This window comes from Pseudopipra pipra, chromosome Z (assembly GCF_036250125.1).
Source record: "Pseudopipra pipra isolate bDixPip1 chromosome Z, bDixPip1.hap1, whole genome shotgun sequence".
Classification (NCBI taxonomy): Eukaryota; Metazoa; Chordata; class Aves; order Passeriformes; family Pipridae; genus Pseudopipra; species Pseudopipra pipra.
This window is the reverse complement of record NC_087581.1, coordinates 11573015-11590165: the sequence shown is the minus strand read 5'-3', so window position 1 is coordinate 11590165 and position 17151 is coordinate 11573015. Positions and strand designations below refer to the sequence as shown.

The following is a 17151-nucleotide window of genomic DNA, read 5'->3' as shown; positions in this document are numbered from 1 at the left end:
CAATTGTTTTATCAGCTGGGATATTCCAGGAAATTCTACAATATATTCTCTGTTTGCACAGAAAAAAACCCAGTAATATAAAACTTGCACTTTCTTCTTCATTAGTTTTACAGAAGTATTCCAGCTTTTCCAAGTTATTTTTTCATGCCCATGCATTCTTTGGCTAAGGAGAAGTAATATAATAACACATACTGATACTTTTTTTTTAGGCATACAGATTCTTTCCTCACTAAGCCCTTAAACATGCTTTTGTTTACCTAAATCATCTGTGTGCATGCTGTGCTTACTGTGTATTTATGTTATACTGTGTGTTCCTTTATTGATTAACACCTCTCTAATAATACATTTCTACTAGAATAAGATTGATTTATTTATCTTGCAGCTGCTGCTTAACTTCATTAAATCCCTATCAACACTTTTGATGCTGACACACCAAGTCTTTAGTTTATAAACAGAGGAATGCACTTCACTATAGAAAACACGTTGCATTCCTTACATGAAGGCAAAGTATTTAATGTGCAAAACATTTTATGCCTGTGACAGAAATTAACAAAACCTTTAGCCAGTCATCCCAAAAACCTGCCTGGCTTCTGTATTGTGTATGCAACTCTCATTTGTGCTAATAGCCTTTTCAGGAGCAGTAGTTTAACACAGCCAGTTCCACTAAAAGATCAATGCACATTGATGATTTCAATATCTTGAAAATCTCTGGTAAAATACTTTTAACATACTGTGCAACTCCTGCCAAACAAATCTAATTCAACCTGATTTAATGTATGGATTTGTAAACCTTTGTTATGTCAGGCTGAGTTTTCATTTCTAAATAGAGAGCAGGTAAGTAACTTTAGTCAGTACTGGTACCAACACTTGCCTGCAGATTAAAATGGGCAAATGAACAGAGCAGATATGAAAACACAGTTTACAATTCCTAAATCCATGTAACAGCTTAGCCTGTTCTCCAACTCTGAGAATGCTTAGACCACTTATATGCAGATATAAAACTAACACAGATGTGAGCTCAGTGTTTCATAACTAAGCCTCCAAGAGCATTAATGTGATAAAGATCAGCTGTAATACTCACTAGCAATGAATTAAACTGCTTTTCTACATTAAATAGTTTGCCTTCCTGTGTTCGGTAGTGAAGTGCTGAGAATCATGCTCTCATAATACATTCCTGTATTTGTAAGCTAAAGACTTGTATGTGTCAGCATCAAAATTAGGGAAGTTAAGCTGCAGCTGCAAGATACTAAGTCTTATTCTATTTATATTATATTATTAGACAGATATTAACCAGTGAAGGAACACATGGTACAACATAAATATCCAAAATGGCACATCCTGCAAATCCCCCAAGTCCAAGCAGAGCACAGCTGATGTCAATAGCATATCTTAAAGAAAACTGCGTCCATATTCTGCAATAATATGGACTCACTAATTTTCTAAGGGTGTTTTAAACCTTAGTAACATATTTGTTTGTAATTGGCCTTTTCTATTTTAAAAACACATCTGAAAGCTTTGTTAGCAATTTTTCGGGGAGATAGAGTAGAAAATGGGAGAGGAATAAGTAATACCTCATTTCTAGATAGGCTTCACATAAATTCAGTAGTCTGACCAGGTGCCTGGGATGCTTGATTCCAGAATGTGAACTCAGTAATATAGACAAAAGTCTATATAGGCATATGGTGAGAGGTATCAGAACTTGTTTCTCTATAAGTGAAAAATTAAGAAAACATTTGATCACTGGATCTGGCTTTCCAAAAGAAAGAAGGCTTTTCAGCTTAGAACACAAAGCATAACAAAGGCATTGGACCATGCAGTTAGAATTCAACCTGAATAAGAGGGGAATATTTTCTGAAAGGAGAGCATTAAATTAAATCAGTGTCTGATGTTCTGCATGCTCTTTCTCATAATCTCTTGCAATCATAAATGAACACTTTTCTAAAAACTGCCAAGAATAATTACTAGGCTTTTTGTTGAGACCTTTAGGATGAAGTTTCTTGCAACCAAAGGTCAGTCTCCAGATGTAGACTTGGTTTAGTTTGAAATCAGTAACAAACAGTCCACTGACTTTAGTAGAGACAAAAATTCACCTTATGAATATAAATGCTCCAAAACAAACTCAGGGTAGGAAACAATCTTTGATTTTATCTGAGTACTAGCTCTGTTTTTTTTTCTTTTTTTTGAGTTTGTCCTCATTTTGTTCCTTACCTTACCATTGTTTTTGTTGTTTGTATGTTCAGATGTGGGTAGTGGTAGAGAAGAGGAAACCTGTTTCTTACTTCTAATTCATCTGTTTCTGAGAAGCCACCTTTTAGCCCTTCCTTTGCTCGGTTTTGGATCTTTTAAGGAGTCTTACATTTTAACCCTTTAAGTTTATAATTGAGCATGGGAAGACTGAAATAAGAGGGATTTTTCTTCTTTTTTCCTCACAACCAGATTGAGGAAAGATCAATTCGAACTAGGATAGTTTGCCTGGGGAAAAGATAAAACTGTGCTGATTGTTGAGTAGCCTCTGTTTGTGTTAGCAAGATTCCATTGTCTGAACCAGCTAATTAACTTGCAGCCAGTTTTGACACCTCCATATTACCTTTCTCTTGACTTGATTCCATCTCAGGCCCAGTGCTCTTAAACGTCTTCATAAGCTACTTGGATGCAGGACTCAAAGGGATACCAAGTAAGTTTGCAAACAATACTAAACTGGGAGGAGCTGTTGATTCCCTCAAGGAAAGAGAGGCCCTGCAGAGAGACCTTGACAAATTAGAGGCCTGGGCAATGACCAACCATATGAAGTTTAACAAGGGCAAGTGCCAGATTCTGCACCTGGGGTGAGTCAATTCTGTTTGTCTGTACAGACTGGGGAATGAAATGCTGGAGAGCAGTGCTGTGGAAAGGGATCTGGGGGTCCTGGTCGATGACAAGTTGAATATGAGTCAGCAGTGCTCTGGCAGCCAGGAGGGCCAACCATGTCCTGGGGGGGCATCAGGCAGAGCATCATCAGCCAGTTGAGGGAGGGGATCGTCCTGCTCTGCTCTGCACTGGGGCGGCCTCACCTTGAGTCCTGTGTGCAGTTTGGGCACCACAATATAAAAAAGACATTAAGCTCTAAGAGAGCATCCAAAGGAGGACAACAAAGACGGTGAAGGGCCTTGAGGGGAAGCCTCTGAGGTCACTTGGTGTGTTCAGCCTGGAGAAGAGGAGACTGAGGTGAGACCTCATTGCAGTTACAACTTGCTTGTGAGGGGAAGAGGAGGGGCAGGCACTGATCTCTTCTCTCTGGTGACCAGTGACAGGACCTGAGGGAGTGGCCTGAAGATGTGTCAGGAAAGGTTTAGATTGGATAGTAGGAAAAGGTTTTTCACCCGAAGGGTCATCAGGCACAGGAACAGGCTCCCCAGGGAAGTGGTCACAGCACTAAGCCTGACACAGTTCAAGAAGTGTCTGGACAACACTCTCAGCACCATGGTGTGATTCTTGGTGTGTCCAGTGCAGAGCCAGGTGTTGGATTTTGATGACCCCTGTGGGTCCTTTCCAATTCAGGATATACTATTATTCTATGATTCTGTGAGACATATCCTTACTACAGAACCCTAACCACAGCCTCCCTTCCTCCCTTTTAGGCTTCTCTCAGAAAAAATGTGAATGACATATCCAATTTAAAAAAATTCTGATTTCATGGTGTCACTACTAATCATTATGAGGTTAAATACATTATGAGCATCAAAAACATGATGCTAAATCAATTGCAACATGTACTATCTGAATGTCAACTGTCACAGTACTGCAAAGTTCTGTTGTATGTTTAATCTAGGCCTGAGTATACTAACCTTGAATTCCAAGAGATTTCAGCACATGCAGTTTTTGAAATACTGGCAATATTGATTTGATTTTTGTACATGCTGTTATTTCCATTTACAAATTAAAAATGTCCAATGAAAATCCTACACTGACATAATTAAGTATTATTTATGGTGAACTGGAAACACTTCCACAGGACCAACTATGATCAAGACCTTCTCCTAAACTTACTTTATGGTAGTTATAATAATATATGTGAAGTTCTCCAGTGGATCAGATCATGAGTTTAACAGTTACAATGCTGTACATTTAACAAGAAAATAAAAAAAAATCAAAAATCATCTTGAGCACAGAATGTCATTTGCTGGAAAAGCTGCAATTAATGGTTAATCAGGATGCAATTAAACTTCTTCAGGTGAAAATTTACTCCCATCTGTAAGTAGGCAAGGAAAGCTTTAGCTTTCTCTATGTACATATGTATTTATATGTGTGTACATATATATATGCATATGTATGTATAAATGTGTACATATATGCTTATATATATATACACACACATGGGTTGGAAACAAAGAACAGAAGAACCACTGTCACAAGAAAAAAGAGGAAAACTGAGGTTTTGCCTAACTTGAACTATGAATTGTGCGTGGGCACATTCTTTGTTACTGACAGGTACTATTACTACTTTTTATTTAACAGGTATGACATTCACAGTGCAAGATAAGTACAAGTTTTTCTCAAAATACAGGCACCCACTTTTCTTATGTTAATGTAGCGAGGACATGAGCTAGAAGCTTGTCAAGCCTTGTATTACTAAGTCAAAGCTCTGCTGTTCTGAAGGGTAAGGATGTCCAAAGCATTGCTACTGAAGCCATGACACTGAAAGGTCTTGAATGTAACATCTTGAATGTAAATGAGAAGTCCTGAATGTAAGTGTCGATGTCTTTCTGGTACTGGGAGGTCCAGAACTGGACACACACTGTAAACATGATGAATGCTAACTGCTTGAATATAAGGACTTTTCTCAATCTACTCCTAGTTGTGCTCTGGTTGATACATGCCAAGATTGCTCTTTGCTCCCAGGGCTCAAGTTCAGCTTGAAGTCCACCAACATCCCCTTTCCAGCAGAGCTGCTAGCAGAGCTTTCCAGCAGAGCTAGAAATCCCCCCAGCATTTATATTGTGAGAGCTTACTCGTTTCAGAGGGACAGCCTTTTGCACCTTCCTACTTGAATTTTCAGGGATGTCCTACAATAAGGTGTTGAACTGCAGAATTTTCATTACACATAATATTTAAAAACAAACAGAAAATATTTTATTTCCCACTGTCAAGGACATTTCGCAAAACTGAGAATTAAATGCAATTGCTTTTCTACTTACAAATAAGAGTATTTGTTAAAGAATCTATCAGAGGTAATAAAAATAGTATCAACACAGGTAATTTTTACTGATAAAGTGAACTGTATTACATCTTTTGAATTTTTCAGATTGATATTCCTTTAATTTCATAACTATAATACTGCAAAGAAGTCTGTGCAGTATGCTTGATTTTTAGATCATATTTATCATTCTATGCTTCTTTCAATGATTTGGAGAACTTCCCTTTAGCTGCCTTCACACATTAAGAAAATTCAGCAGACCTAAGAGGTTTTTAATTAAACAGCTGGCTTCACTTATGAAGAATACAAAAAGAAACCATGTCTGAACCTCATGCTCAGTGGAAATTTTGAGGTAAGGACCACAGAGCAGATTGAGGAACTTTTCTTGCTATTATGGTGACAAGGTGACATCACACAGCCTCATTTTAAAGCAAAAAACCAAAACCAAGCCAAAACAAAACTGTCTTTAAAAGTGTTCTGGTTGCTTGCAAAAATTTTGCATCTCCCTGTACCACACTCTGCTTCCTGAGGAATGAGCCTTGAGGGGTTTTACTTATGTAAAGGAATGGGTCATAGCACTGAAACAGACTAATATGGAGCCTGAATTCTCTACAGAATGAAATGTTGAGATTTTATGCAAGTTAACAGAAGTGTAGAAAATATCCTAATTCAGCAGAATCTCTTGGTTTGCTGGATTTTTTGAAAGAAGATTTTTGCAGGGATGAATTACAAGTAATTTTAATTATTATAAGAGCATTGATAATGTAAGCTTTTCTAAAGCAAACTATCCAAGCATTTCTATGGAGCATACACAAGAATACCTGACATTAGTGAAGTTAAAGAGTAAACAGAACATTAAAAGATATCAGGCTGTGAAAACAGGATCAAGTACGTTGCATACAATTAACTGAAAGCAAAACTAATCTTTCAGGTTAGTTTTTAATTATGTACTTTAACATCAAGTATGCAGTTATTTATTCTTTCAGTTCCTGTCACAACCTCGATCTAAAAGAATTATCTATCTTGATTTTATAACTCTGATGAGGAAAATGGCATGTTTAGCTAGTTGCTACAGCAGTCAATCTACTTCTTATTAAAAATCTGCTTGTTATTTTGAAGCCTGTTATTTTTGAAGATGCCTCACATGGAATTTGTAAAAGTGATACCTGAAACCGCATTACATTCTCCTTTGATAAAGTAAGAAGACCAAGTTCCTTGAATTTTCTTATACAAAATATGATTTCCCATAATTCTTGACATTATTCTCTGAACACTTTCCAGTTTCCAACATCCAGCTTGAACTGTAGACAAGAAAACTGAACATGATATGACAGTAACTCCACTGCCAAATCTGAATGCAAATCTACTCAGCATTCCCTCTTCATAAAAACAAGAACCTCTTTCACGCCTGGGTACCAGCATTTGGCTGGGAACTCCAAGTCTCTTGAAAAACTATTGTGATACTCACTTATATTCAAGTAGTAACTGTTGACAAAAATAAGTTGTTATTGTCAGGGGATATGTCCCTTGCTTTTGAAATTATACCTTCCTTTTCCCATAGAGGAGTATGTGAGCAGTGCATGAAGTTTGACATTTCTTGGAATCCACTTTACTGTTCATTACTTGACACTGCACAATCTGCACTTAATTTCAAACTTTATCAGTAATGATTTTATGTCCCATTCTAGGCCATAGGTAAAATATATAAATAGTATATGACAAAGGAGTAATACTTGCAAAATCTTACCTAAATAGAAATTTATGATTTCCAGTAGCTGAAGTTCCTTCTTTCCTCATTCAGGTTTATGGACTGTAGGCAAGCTTTCTGAAAATAATGCCTTTTTATTTTCACATGGAGATCTTTGGCATGCAAAGTCAGAATCTAACACTTACTAATCAGAGCTGGCTTTCACTAAAAAACTATTTAGTTAGTTTCTTAGTTAGCCTTCTTTAGTTTTATTTGGAACAAAAGCACAATTTAAAGACTATGAAACATGCAAAAGGTAGAGAGCTGCACTGCAATTCTTTTCTATCCATGTAATATTTTCATAAGAGCAGTAAAAAACCAGTCTTGTATGAATATAGATAGATAGATAGATATAATTTTTCAAAAATGTTGGGGACAAAATTTTGACCAAGTTGTACATGTTATGTGAAGAAATGATTCTGGTAACAAAGCAGATTAATTTGTACGCATCATAAAGTCTGTTGTCACAAGTAAAACGAGGATGTTGAGGTTTCAGCATGGTTTGCGGGGGCACAACAAAGTTACATCTGTTTCTGTGCCAGTGTGGTTAGACAAAATAGGTAGAGTGAAGAGATACAACATTATTTGCCTGAAATGATAATCTCACTGGGTTCTATTCTGAGATTAGTATATCACATATAAATGCTTTGATCTGCTACCTCTAGACTAACTTTCCTTTCAAAATTTTACTCTCTTTAATCAACAAAGAAATAAACCCACCATTATTGACATCAGGTTCTAAGAATCTGATAAAATATTTACTACCAGATAAATTTATTTATCTGGTCTGTTAGTCACTGTCTAACCTTAACTATGCCAGTTTATCTTTTTTTTGTATGCTACTACTGTTTTTTGAATAGATAATTTTTTTACATTTCAAGAAGACAATCTAGAAACCTCATAAGGGACATCAGCAACTGTTATGCAAGTACTACAGTGTCATACATACTTGGCTAAAAACTAATAAAGACAGATTAAAAATGTAAAAAACATTCTCTGCAGATGGCATTCTCAACAAAGGGGAAAGGTTTGTGGTTCCCTATGTGACTTCAATGGGACTATTTGTATTCTTAGAGAACATCATATGCTTGAATGCTTTGCTGAATCAAATCAGGGAAAGTAACCTTTAAATATTTTGTGCAATTTTTACTAGGGTAATGCTGAATTCAGAAAAAAAATATACTCCACAATGAAGGAGCAGTGTTCAGATATGACCAAGCATCTCGGAATTATTTACTTATTAATAACATTTCTAGGCTAGTAAAACAATGTAGAATGCCCACTGCTAGCTACCATCTTGGGCAGCTGACAGTCTACAAATTAGATGCTATACTGAGTTCAGATAATCACAGGTACCTGTTTCCTTTGTTTAGTCCTCAGAAAACTTGAAACAGTAGATCAGAAGAATGAATACCACTGAAAACTGAAGATTTATTAGATATCTCAATTTTTAATTCAGGAGTGTTCTGAAATGCATGTCACAAAGTTCCATGAAAAACTAGTTCCTATCATTTTATAGTTAGCCATCACCAGACACAAGAGAATGGAAAAGTTGAATAAAAAGTTGAATAAGTTGAATACATTGAAACACAAACATCCTAACAACAGGAAAATTTATTTGAAATCTATTCCAGAACAATTCCAGAAAAAAACAGTAACAGTCACACTTGATATAGAAGAAGAAACAACCACTTCAGCCATAAATGAGAGCATTTGACCAAGACTCTGCTTAATCTGCCAGAGAAGGCAACATCCTCTAGGTGTCATGGTATGCCATAGAGAGTTTTAGACAAATACGCATCACACATGAAAATCTGCAACATTTGTCTGGAGAACACGGTGTCCTTGAATATACCATGTGAATAAAAAAAGGACTCTTGGTCAATTACTGAAAACAGTGGTGTGGAACTCCCCTTATTCTTGTAGCCACTGATGTGATGTGCAAAATTAGCGGTGGAACCACAAATGTTGTGCTGCTTGCCCTGCTGCTGCATGTCTATGCCACATGCTGTGAGCGGAGGTGATCCTGTGCCACCCACACCACTGGGCTCTGCCTGGTGCTGCAGTGGAGGAAAAGCCTGTAGATTTTTAGTACGTGGTAGCAGAACTGAGATGTAGTGGAAGGTTAGAAATAGAAAGGTTGAATAGCAAAGAGTCATCATCTCCGCTGCCAACAGGCACCCCATTTTCATGCCCTTTTGGTGGTTGATGCTGATCTTTAAAAAAGCAGTGTTTTCATTTACTTATTTTATTTGCTACAAATTGCAACATGTTTTAAAGAATTGATTATAATATTTACTTAACTAAATATTAAACTATACACATAACAAAAAGTGAGCAGATATCTTAGTTTACTTAGAAGAACTGGACATCTTTTCTTAAACCAACTCTTAATGAACACATTATCATCTCTATTTACATTCAGAAATTGGTTTAATATTATTTAGAAATATCATTAGACTATTTGACATGAGCAAGCCATAACTTTTCCTGTTGGTTTTGGGTGTTTTTTTAAATTTAAAGTAACAGAAAATGTGTAATTGCAATGGGATTTTGCTCTCACAACAATAAACAAAAAAACCTCACTCATGGAAGAGAGGACTGGAGATGTAAGACACATTTCTTACTAACTTAAAAAAAATATTTCTTAATGTTCATGAACAACAGTTTTTCATACATTGATGTTTTTAATGTATGCTTTAATGATGTTTTAACGCTTTTTCCCCCCCATCAGTAGGATGTGCTTGTTTAGGTCTTTGGAGAAAGATTTTAACGTCCTATGAAAAGGAAAAAGAAATGTTAAAAGATCATTCCATGTTGCAGCCTGATCCACCTTAAAACTTGTAATAATAACACCCTGGGGTGAGCTTTCTTTCCACGGGGAGAGCTTTCTAACTAGTGACTAGAAGATTGTGATGAAAAACTAACTTCAGAGGAGATAAGTTACATGTTCCCCAGGTTACAGAAGTTTTCTTCCAGAAGAGCACTAAAACCAATGCTGTCAGTCAGCTTAAGTATTAATATCACTGAGATGATGTTTTCATATTATCCCCAGAACCTCATTGCCTTTGGTGGCTTTACAAAACTGCAATGTGCTAAAATGCAATTCTTAAAGTAAACAGAGATCTTAAACATCAGCTTAAACATGTCCCTAAAGAGAGGTACTAAAACTGTTGTTTAAACCAGTAAATGTTATTCAGAACATACAAATACAAACTCTCCAATAAAGTTTCTTTTTTTTTTCACCTATGTCATATTTCAGGCTGAACTTAAACAATTCCAGGAAATGGTAATTAACATTTGGAAGAATACATACCCTCATTAGTTTGATTTTGTGTTCAGTTCTTTATTGTTCAATTTGTTAATTTTCAATAATTTTGTATTAGCACAGTCTGCTCTATTTCCAATTTTAGCAACTTTATTCACTGTCTTAGTTGGATGAACAAGGAATTTTTGGTTTAAAAAACCCCCAAGCTGAATGTTCAGTATAGAGATAAATAGTAATTTAACTTATTAGAATTTTCCAATATTGTCAGTAAACATACTTCTTCCTTTGGAAAAATAATTAACAGTCAGAATTTTTATAAAATAAATTAGTTTAAATTCAGATATATAGTTCAATATATATTTTGTGCATATTTTGAAGATACAGCCTTTTTTCAAAAGACAGAACTGCCTGTACGGAAATGATGCTTCACAAGCTTGCAAAACATCAGAAGTATTTCAGTGAATACAGCAGAAACATGTTAAAAGAAAATTTTACCAGTCATTTGATTTAGAAGGTAGCACTAATGTTTATCTTTGACTCAAAGAAATACTTCAGTAGAAGAAGGCCTTTTTCAGCACATTAAGTCAGAAAAGGGAGATTCAATTCCAGTTCCACAACAGTAAATATTAGCAAATGTAATCTTAAATACTGTCAAAACACTGCAGATACAGTAGTTCAACTGATTTACTTTATGTTTAATGAAGCAAACTTACTGTTCCAAAATAAATTTTTTTATATTTTTTGAATGTAAGAAACGATATTGTTCATGTACATTTCATTTTCTAAGATTTTTTAGGGATGAAATACATGATAAAAAGAAGCACAACACAGGTCTCCTCTTTAAGCTAGGTATTTAAACACTGTGTTAAATTTTCCTTTTCTTGCACACTGGGACATTTAAAACACCACATGAAAAAAGCTTCTCAAGTTTCACAAGTATTACAACTACAGCCTATGACTAGACAGTGATTCAGCAGTGCTTTTTTCTGTCAAAGCATTGACTATGAACTTTATGGTCCAGGTCATAAGATGTACTGAATATAATCTGTATGAACAGATTACTTTGTTAAGTTATATGCGGAGTTCTGAATGTTTGTCGAGTCTTGTAACATCAAATGGCTGCTGTGAGTATAAATAGGTTTTGTAATAATTCCTCAGCACACTAATAAAACTTTTTGATAAAGACATGTTAACTATACATTAATAGAAATCTTATTTCAGTGGAATTCCTATTTGAATAAATATCTGAGTTATGTTATCGAAATGATTAACAGAATTAACAACAAAAACAATAATATGATAATTAATTTAGAAGGAATAAGCATAATGCAAGGGCCTATGTTAAATGTATTCAAAACACGGATGCATAGAAAGACAGTGCGATATCCCTATCTTCAAAGCCAGAGCTTTTTAAAAAGGACTATTCAGGATTTGAAAGCAGGATGAAACATGTAACATAATTTATCCAATGCATAATATTTTTATATCAATAAACTGAATTCTAATTATCAAGCTACCTTGTTATCCTCAGTAATTATAAGAAAGTAGTCCACTCAAATTAACAGATATGAAGCAGAATATATCCCAGGCTCTTCCTTTAAATTTATCGGAATCAAAATGCAGAGTTACTGAAATGTGTGATTGTTTCTCTAGTTCTGTATCTGTGACAGTCTCAGAACAGATGGAACAACTGTAACAATAAATAATATAGGGCCTGAAGAAGACCCTTTAATTGAACAAACCAAACGGACAAACCCATGCGGTGGAAAAGGCAGAACCGCTTGTTTCTTCCTCCTGAATCAGTTGGTCTATATAAAAATATTGTCTCCTTTATTATCAAAGGTATTTAAAGAAAATTTAATTTGGAATGTAATGAAGTGTATTCATAAACATACATATATAGGTGTCATCTAACTACTCTTAAGTAACAAATTTCATGTGATAAGCAGAAAACATATGTGTTGCTAATGGCAAACCACTTGACAGCTCTAGTCAGGACCAGAAAGATTTGTAATCAGGACAGGAAAGACCAGATGAAAAAGTCACAGAATTTCCAAGCTTATTCTTTATTGACATTTTTACTAAGGCTGAAAGGTCAGAAAGGTCATCATCATGTAGGATGTTGACAACCCACTGGTACCTGAACTGAGAAAACAAAATCCCTTCAAAAGACAAGAATATATCTCATCTTGAAAAAATATTTTTATGAGAGATAGTATTGGTTAAAATTGAACAGATCATCAAGATCCAAAGGAATCAGGTGTCCTAACTCAAAAAAATTGTAAGCTAGGTATCCCACTTATAGCTTTCAGCAAAAGATTTTATTTTCTGATGTTTCTGATGGCATTAGTAGAAACACTTTAACTTTAGAAACCACACCCTAACTTGCTATATTTATCTTGTAAATGATCTCAAAATAACAGCACTGCGGTTGAATTTTGTTTTTTTAGACATCTCTCAGGAGAATTTCTGAAGAAATAATTGTTGGTAAAAATATTGTTTACTTACTTCAGCAATGTCTTGGAAAGAAAAAAAGTTTACCTGTTCCCCAAATATGGAATTGGCAGAGGAAGACTCTTCTTGGAGTTCATATGTTTTAGACCAGAATTGTAATGTACTTATAACAATGGCCCCTGGGTCTCTATGCTTGTTTGCTGATGAATATAAGACTTTTTTTTGTAAACCTGATTTAAGAACTTGTGGTCGTAACTCTTCACCAGTTAGTCAGAACTTGAAAGTAAGACTGTGAAGTGTTGATTTCATGCATAAAACAGCAGTCTGTATTTAACAGTACAGTCAAGGAATAAAATATTCTGATTTAAGTATAGAAACCGTAGAGTACTGTATTTGAGATAGTCAGCATAAGCCTTTTCAAGAGAGCATTTTAAAGTATTACAAATGAGAACTGAAGCTCTGCATCACCTAACTGCTGAGTCAGGAGATACAGGCATCAAACAAACCTGCCAAAAAAGTGGAAAAATGTATTATTTAAGTGCAATGATACCAACATATAAACAAGAGGTGAAAACTCCTTTGGGCTAGAATAGGTACACTGAAACCCTCAGCTACTGCCAAGATTCATATACACTATCTTACAGCTTTTCTCACAGAGTGACAATTTTTATAACTGAAGTGCTCTGAATATATCCTACCAGCCAGAAATAACATAGGTGATCAATGGTAGCTAATAAATTTTCAATGTGTACTACAGTCTACTCTTTAAGCTATATAACAGTTCCTCCTAAAAGTCGTAAAGAAAGACTGGAAATTTTAATAAAGAATAGATGCTGTGCTTTTTATTTGCAGCTCTTGGTTAGTGTGAAGAGATTTCAAAAAAAAAGTCACGATTGCTGTAAATAGTCAAGCATATAGATATGGCTTTTCTCAGTTTACACCTTAGTTAAGTATTATTTTAGGTTGCATCACATTTGGTCTACATGAAGAAGTTGCATTATGTTAAATGTAACAAAGTCAGTGAGGTGTTAGTGTGAAGAACAACTCTTGAGATGGAACACATACAGACAACTGGTTCAAGAAATGCTTTGGCCTACAAGAAATTCAGTGAGGATGGAAAAAGAATTCAAATTAGAAAACAAAGTACTAAATAAATTAAAAGGTCAGGAAGAAGGAATAAGGAAGGAAAGGGAGGAATGACCTAACATTCCATGGTGTCTGTCTTCCCAAACTGGCTGAGATGTCAACATAGGCAGGATACCCACTGAAAGTTATAATCTTCAGTTGTGTTGTCTTTGTCTTACATTTTCCTTTTCTATCTCTTCCTATTATAGCAAAATAATTTTTAACCCTCATTTTGACTGAGTAAATGTATTCTTTTATTCTTATATCTCATCTTTTACTGAAAACAATTATGAGTGATATAATAAATGCCAAGCACTACAAGTGATGAATATAATTCAGAAAAATGTGCAAGTTAATCCTGAAGTATAATTTATCTTATTCAGATTTTGTGGGACGCTATGTGCCCTTGGTGGTGATCATCTCAAACCCGTAAAGACTGTTTATATTTGAACTCTGGGCATGCAAATGCAAGCATCCTTTCATCTTGTCTCACACTATTTTCTTAGACCCTATATATCGTGTATTTTTGCCATAGTTTGACACATTAAATAGGGTTATACTCTGGCTCAAACCTGCCTTATGTGCAACTGTTTTAATGCATGTTTAAGCATAGGTGCAGGTAAGAGGGAAGCTCTAGAGGATGGCAGGGAAGAACACTTGGTCCTCTACTACCTCCAAATGCCCTTTTCCGCAGCCTAGTTGGCCTGGGATGGAACATGACCTATCACATATCCTGTAGTGTCCTGCAGTATGATCCTGTTGGGAAGATAACACAACCAGTATCCTTCCTATGGGTAAGGAGAAAGGCAATGCTGGATGTGACAAGGCTGTAGAAAATGCTGGATGTGACAAGGCTGTAGGCAGCTACAGGCCAGCCAGATGTGTACAAAAAATAGGTCAGAAAGCAGCGCAGCCTTTCACGGACAAGAAAACAACTGATCTAACCTACAGTTGTACAGCTGATCTACATTGCAAATTGGCAGCACCTACACGAATTACATTTACATTTCTAGGATAATGCAAATTTAAATATGTATGCTTACAAAGTTCTTGGTCCCAAAAAGCAATACTCACATGAAGTTTATATCCTTGATAGCTGTTGATCAAGTCTTTCATGAAGGAGTGAATCAAAAGGAGTTTAACCGGAATAGGTGTCAGATCTTCAATATCTAATTCTTTGTATATTTTGATGAAATGCTTAAAGAAAAAATAATACATAGCCAATTTATTGTTTAAAAAATTGGTGGAAAAGCAAAGATTATGGCAGGTATTTATATAACATATAATGCAAGCTACAAAACCTTCTTTGAATCAATCTGCCTACCTCATCATAGTTGCCTGCCTTCTCCAGATCGCTAAATCTATGATTATCTTGATCTTTTCTTCCTCCAGTATGAAATACTTTGAATAGAGTTGCCACTGAAATTACTCCTTCACCGGTGTAATTCAAGACTTCTTTTTCATTTTCTTTTAAAGTCTTCTCATTTGACAATGTTTTGGGGTATGGAGAATCCTAAGAAAATTAATGTATAATACTTGGAGACAAATAGTCTGTCAGTAGATCATCTGTTTCAGTTAAACATTCATTAAGGATCAATGGGTTACACTTCAAACTTAAGTTCTTGCAAAACAAAAATCATCAACTCACACAAAATTATCTACTGCACTGTAGGATGAAGGAATAGATCTTAAGAGTCCAGAAATATCCATAATGTTGGCATTAGCAGAAATTTAATAAACAGCTTTTTCCATGAATGTGGCCAACATTTTACAGAAAAATTAATATTTCTCAGAGCAACAAAACATAAAAATATTTAATAGCTACAAATTACAATACCAAGAACTTTGTGTTTATATAAGGAGTAAACTTGAGGATTCTGAATGTTCACATGAAAAAAACAGTAGGAATTTTCTAGTCCAAATGAAGGAGTCACTGCAAGAACTCTATTTTGGCCAACAGTTAACATAGACTCAGCAGCTCCACAGAAAAAGATGAGATTTTCTGTTCTATGCAGAAAACTTAGAATTTTATTTAAACAAGCAACTAGTTAGCTTTGTGGTGATATAAGGGCTGGTCAAAGAGAAAAAAAGCCCAAAGAAAACCAAAACCAAACCTGCTGTAGAGATCTGTGAGCACAAAGACGAGAAAGGATCCCACACAGTTGAACAATGCTTTGACTAGATTATGCCACTGTGTAGACTAACAACTAAGAACAGGAGGAAATTGCATTTAATTGAACAAACCATTTCTCTCCTCATTAAGAGGGAGACACTGCTGAGATTCAGTCACACTTGTGCTATGTGCCTTAGGCCTTAATACGTGTAATTTTGAATACAAGAGGAGCAGAGTCATTTATACAGTCTTTTTAACACACAATAGTTGAGATTACACAAATATCAGCACTGAAGTTTTTCTATCTCCCACTGCATCATTTACATTTAGCTTTCAGACTTTCATAGCCAACAACAACATTATCGAGACTTAAAAGTTAAACATTTTAAGTGAGAGGGTCTTTGCTATGAAGTTAAAGAAGTCTCAAGAATATGTTTGTCTGAGCTTTTCTTATTAACAGCATGAAAGTTTCACATGCATTTCTGTAGGCAGTTACCAATGAGAAGTCATTACAATTATTGGCACGAAACAAGAAAAAGAAAAGAGACAAATGAGATGCAGCTGTATAAGTGCCTACATATAAGCCAGCTACCTAAACTGTACTAGAAGACTTCTTAGAGGTGAACAGCATAGCTCTTTATATTTCATTGATGAATATTCCACTGATAATATTTACTAAATTTCCAGTACTCGTAGTGAGAACTGGGATATTTAGATCACATGTAAACACCCCCAGGGAAACAAAGATTTAGGTTCTTAATTTGGTGCTGAAAACCACTTAGGATGCCTTCAGAATTCTCTGTATTTGATGGAGCTTGGCTCAAACATGACACAGTATCAGTACACAATTTACTTTTTGCCCACTTGTGTTTGTGGAAAAACTTGCATGAAATGTTGCCTCTACTAAAACCAATGGAGAAAACTAATTTGCTTCAATGGAATGGGATTTCCTTTGTTCTCTTTTGTCTGTATTCAACATTATTGTTAAAGTGCACAAAGATGGAACACAAGGCATAAGAAGAAAGAAAATATTAAAATTATGTTCTATCAGTCCTGTGATTCTGAGCACCAATCTAAAACAGACAATTCTAAAGTCAAAGAGAATCCACACAAGCAAGATTTAACATTTAATTCTTAGATATTCCCAGGTTTCTAAGAGGGTCCCCAAATGCATTAGGCACACAAACTGTCTGTATAATACATTGTGCATAGGACACAGCACCGATTCACAGAGCCAATGTCTTGAGTGGGAAATTAGGCATGAGGAAATT

The 17151-nt window shown here is 35.3% G+C and overlaps 1 protein-coding gene across 17 annotated transcripts in view; it reads right to left on the bottom strand.

Moving 5' to 3' along the window:
* Positions 1-17151, bottom strand: part of SPEF2 (sperm flagellar 2) — a 109168-nt gene that overhangs the window by 22870 nt on the left and 69147 nt on the right. For 11 of the 17 annotated variants that reach the window (XM_064641261.1, XM_064641268.1, XM_064641269.1 and 8 more), the window contains 2 exons: positions 15092-15280; positions 8517-14964 (listed from right to left, as the gene is read on the bottom strand). In XM_064641261.1, coding sequence (XP_064497331.1) covers positions 14713-14964; positions 15092-15280 — 441 coding nt within the window. In that variant the 3' untranslated portion in view covers positions 8517-14712. Of the gene's footprint in view, positions 1-8516; positions 14965-15091; positions 15281-17151 lie in introns of those variants that run through there. The other 6 variants (XM_064641263.1, XM_064641266.1, XM_064641265.1 and 3 more) reach the window with 5 other exon arrangements.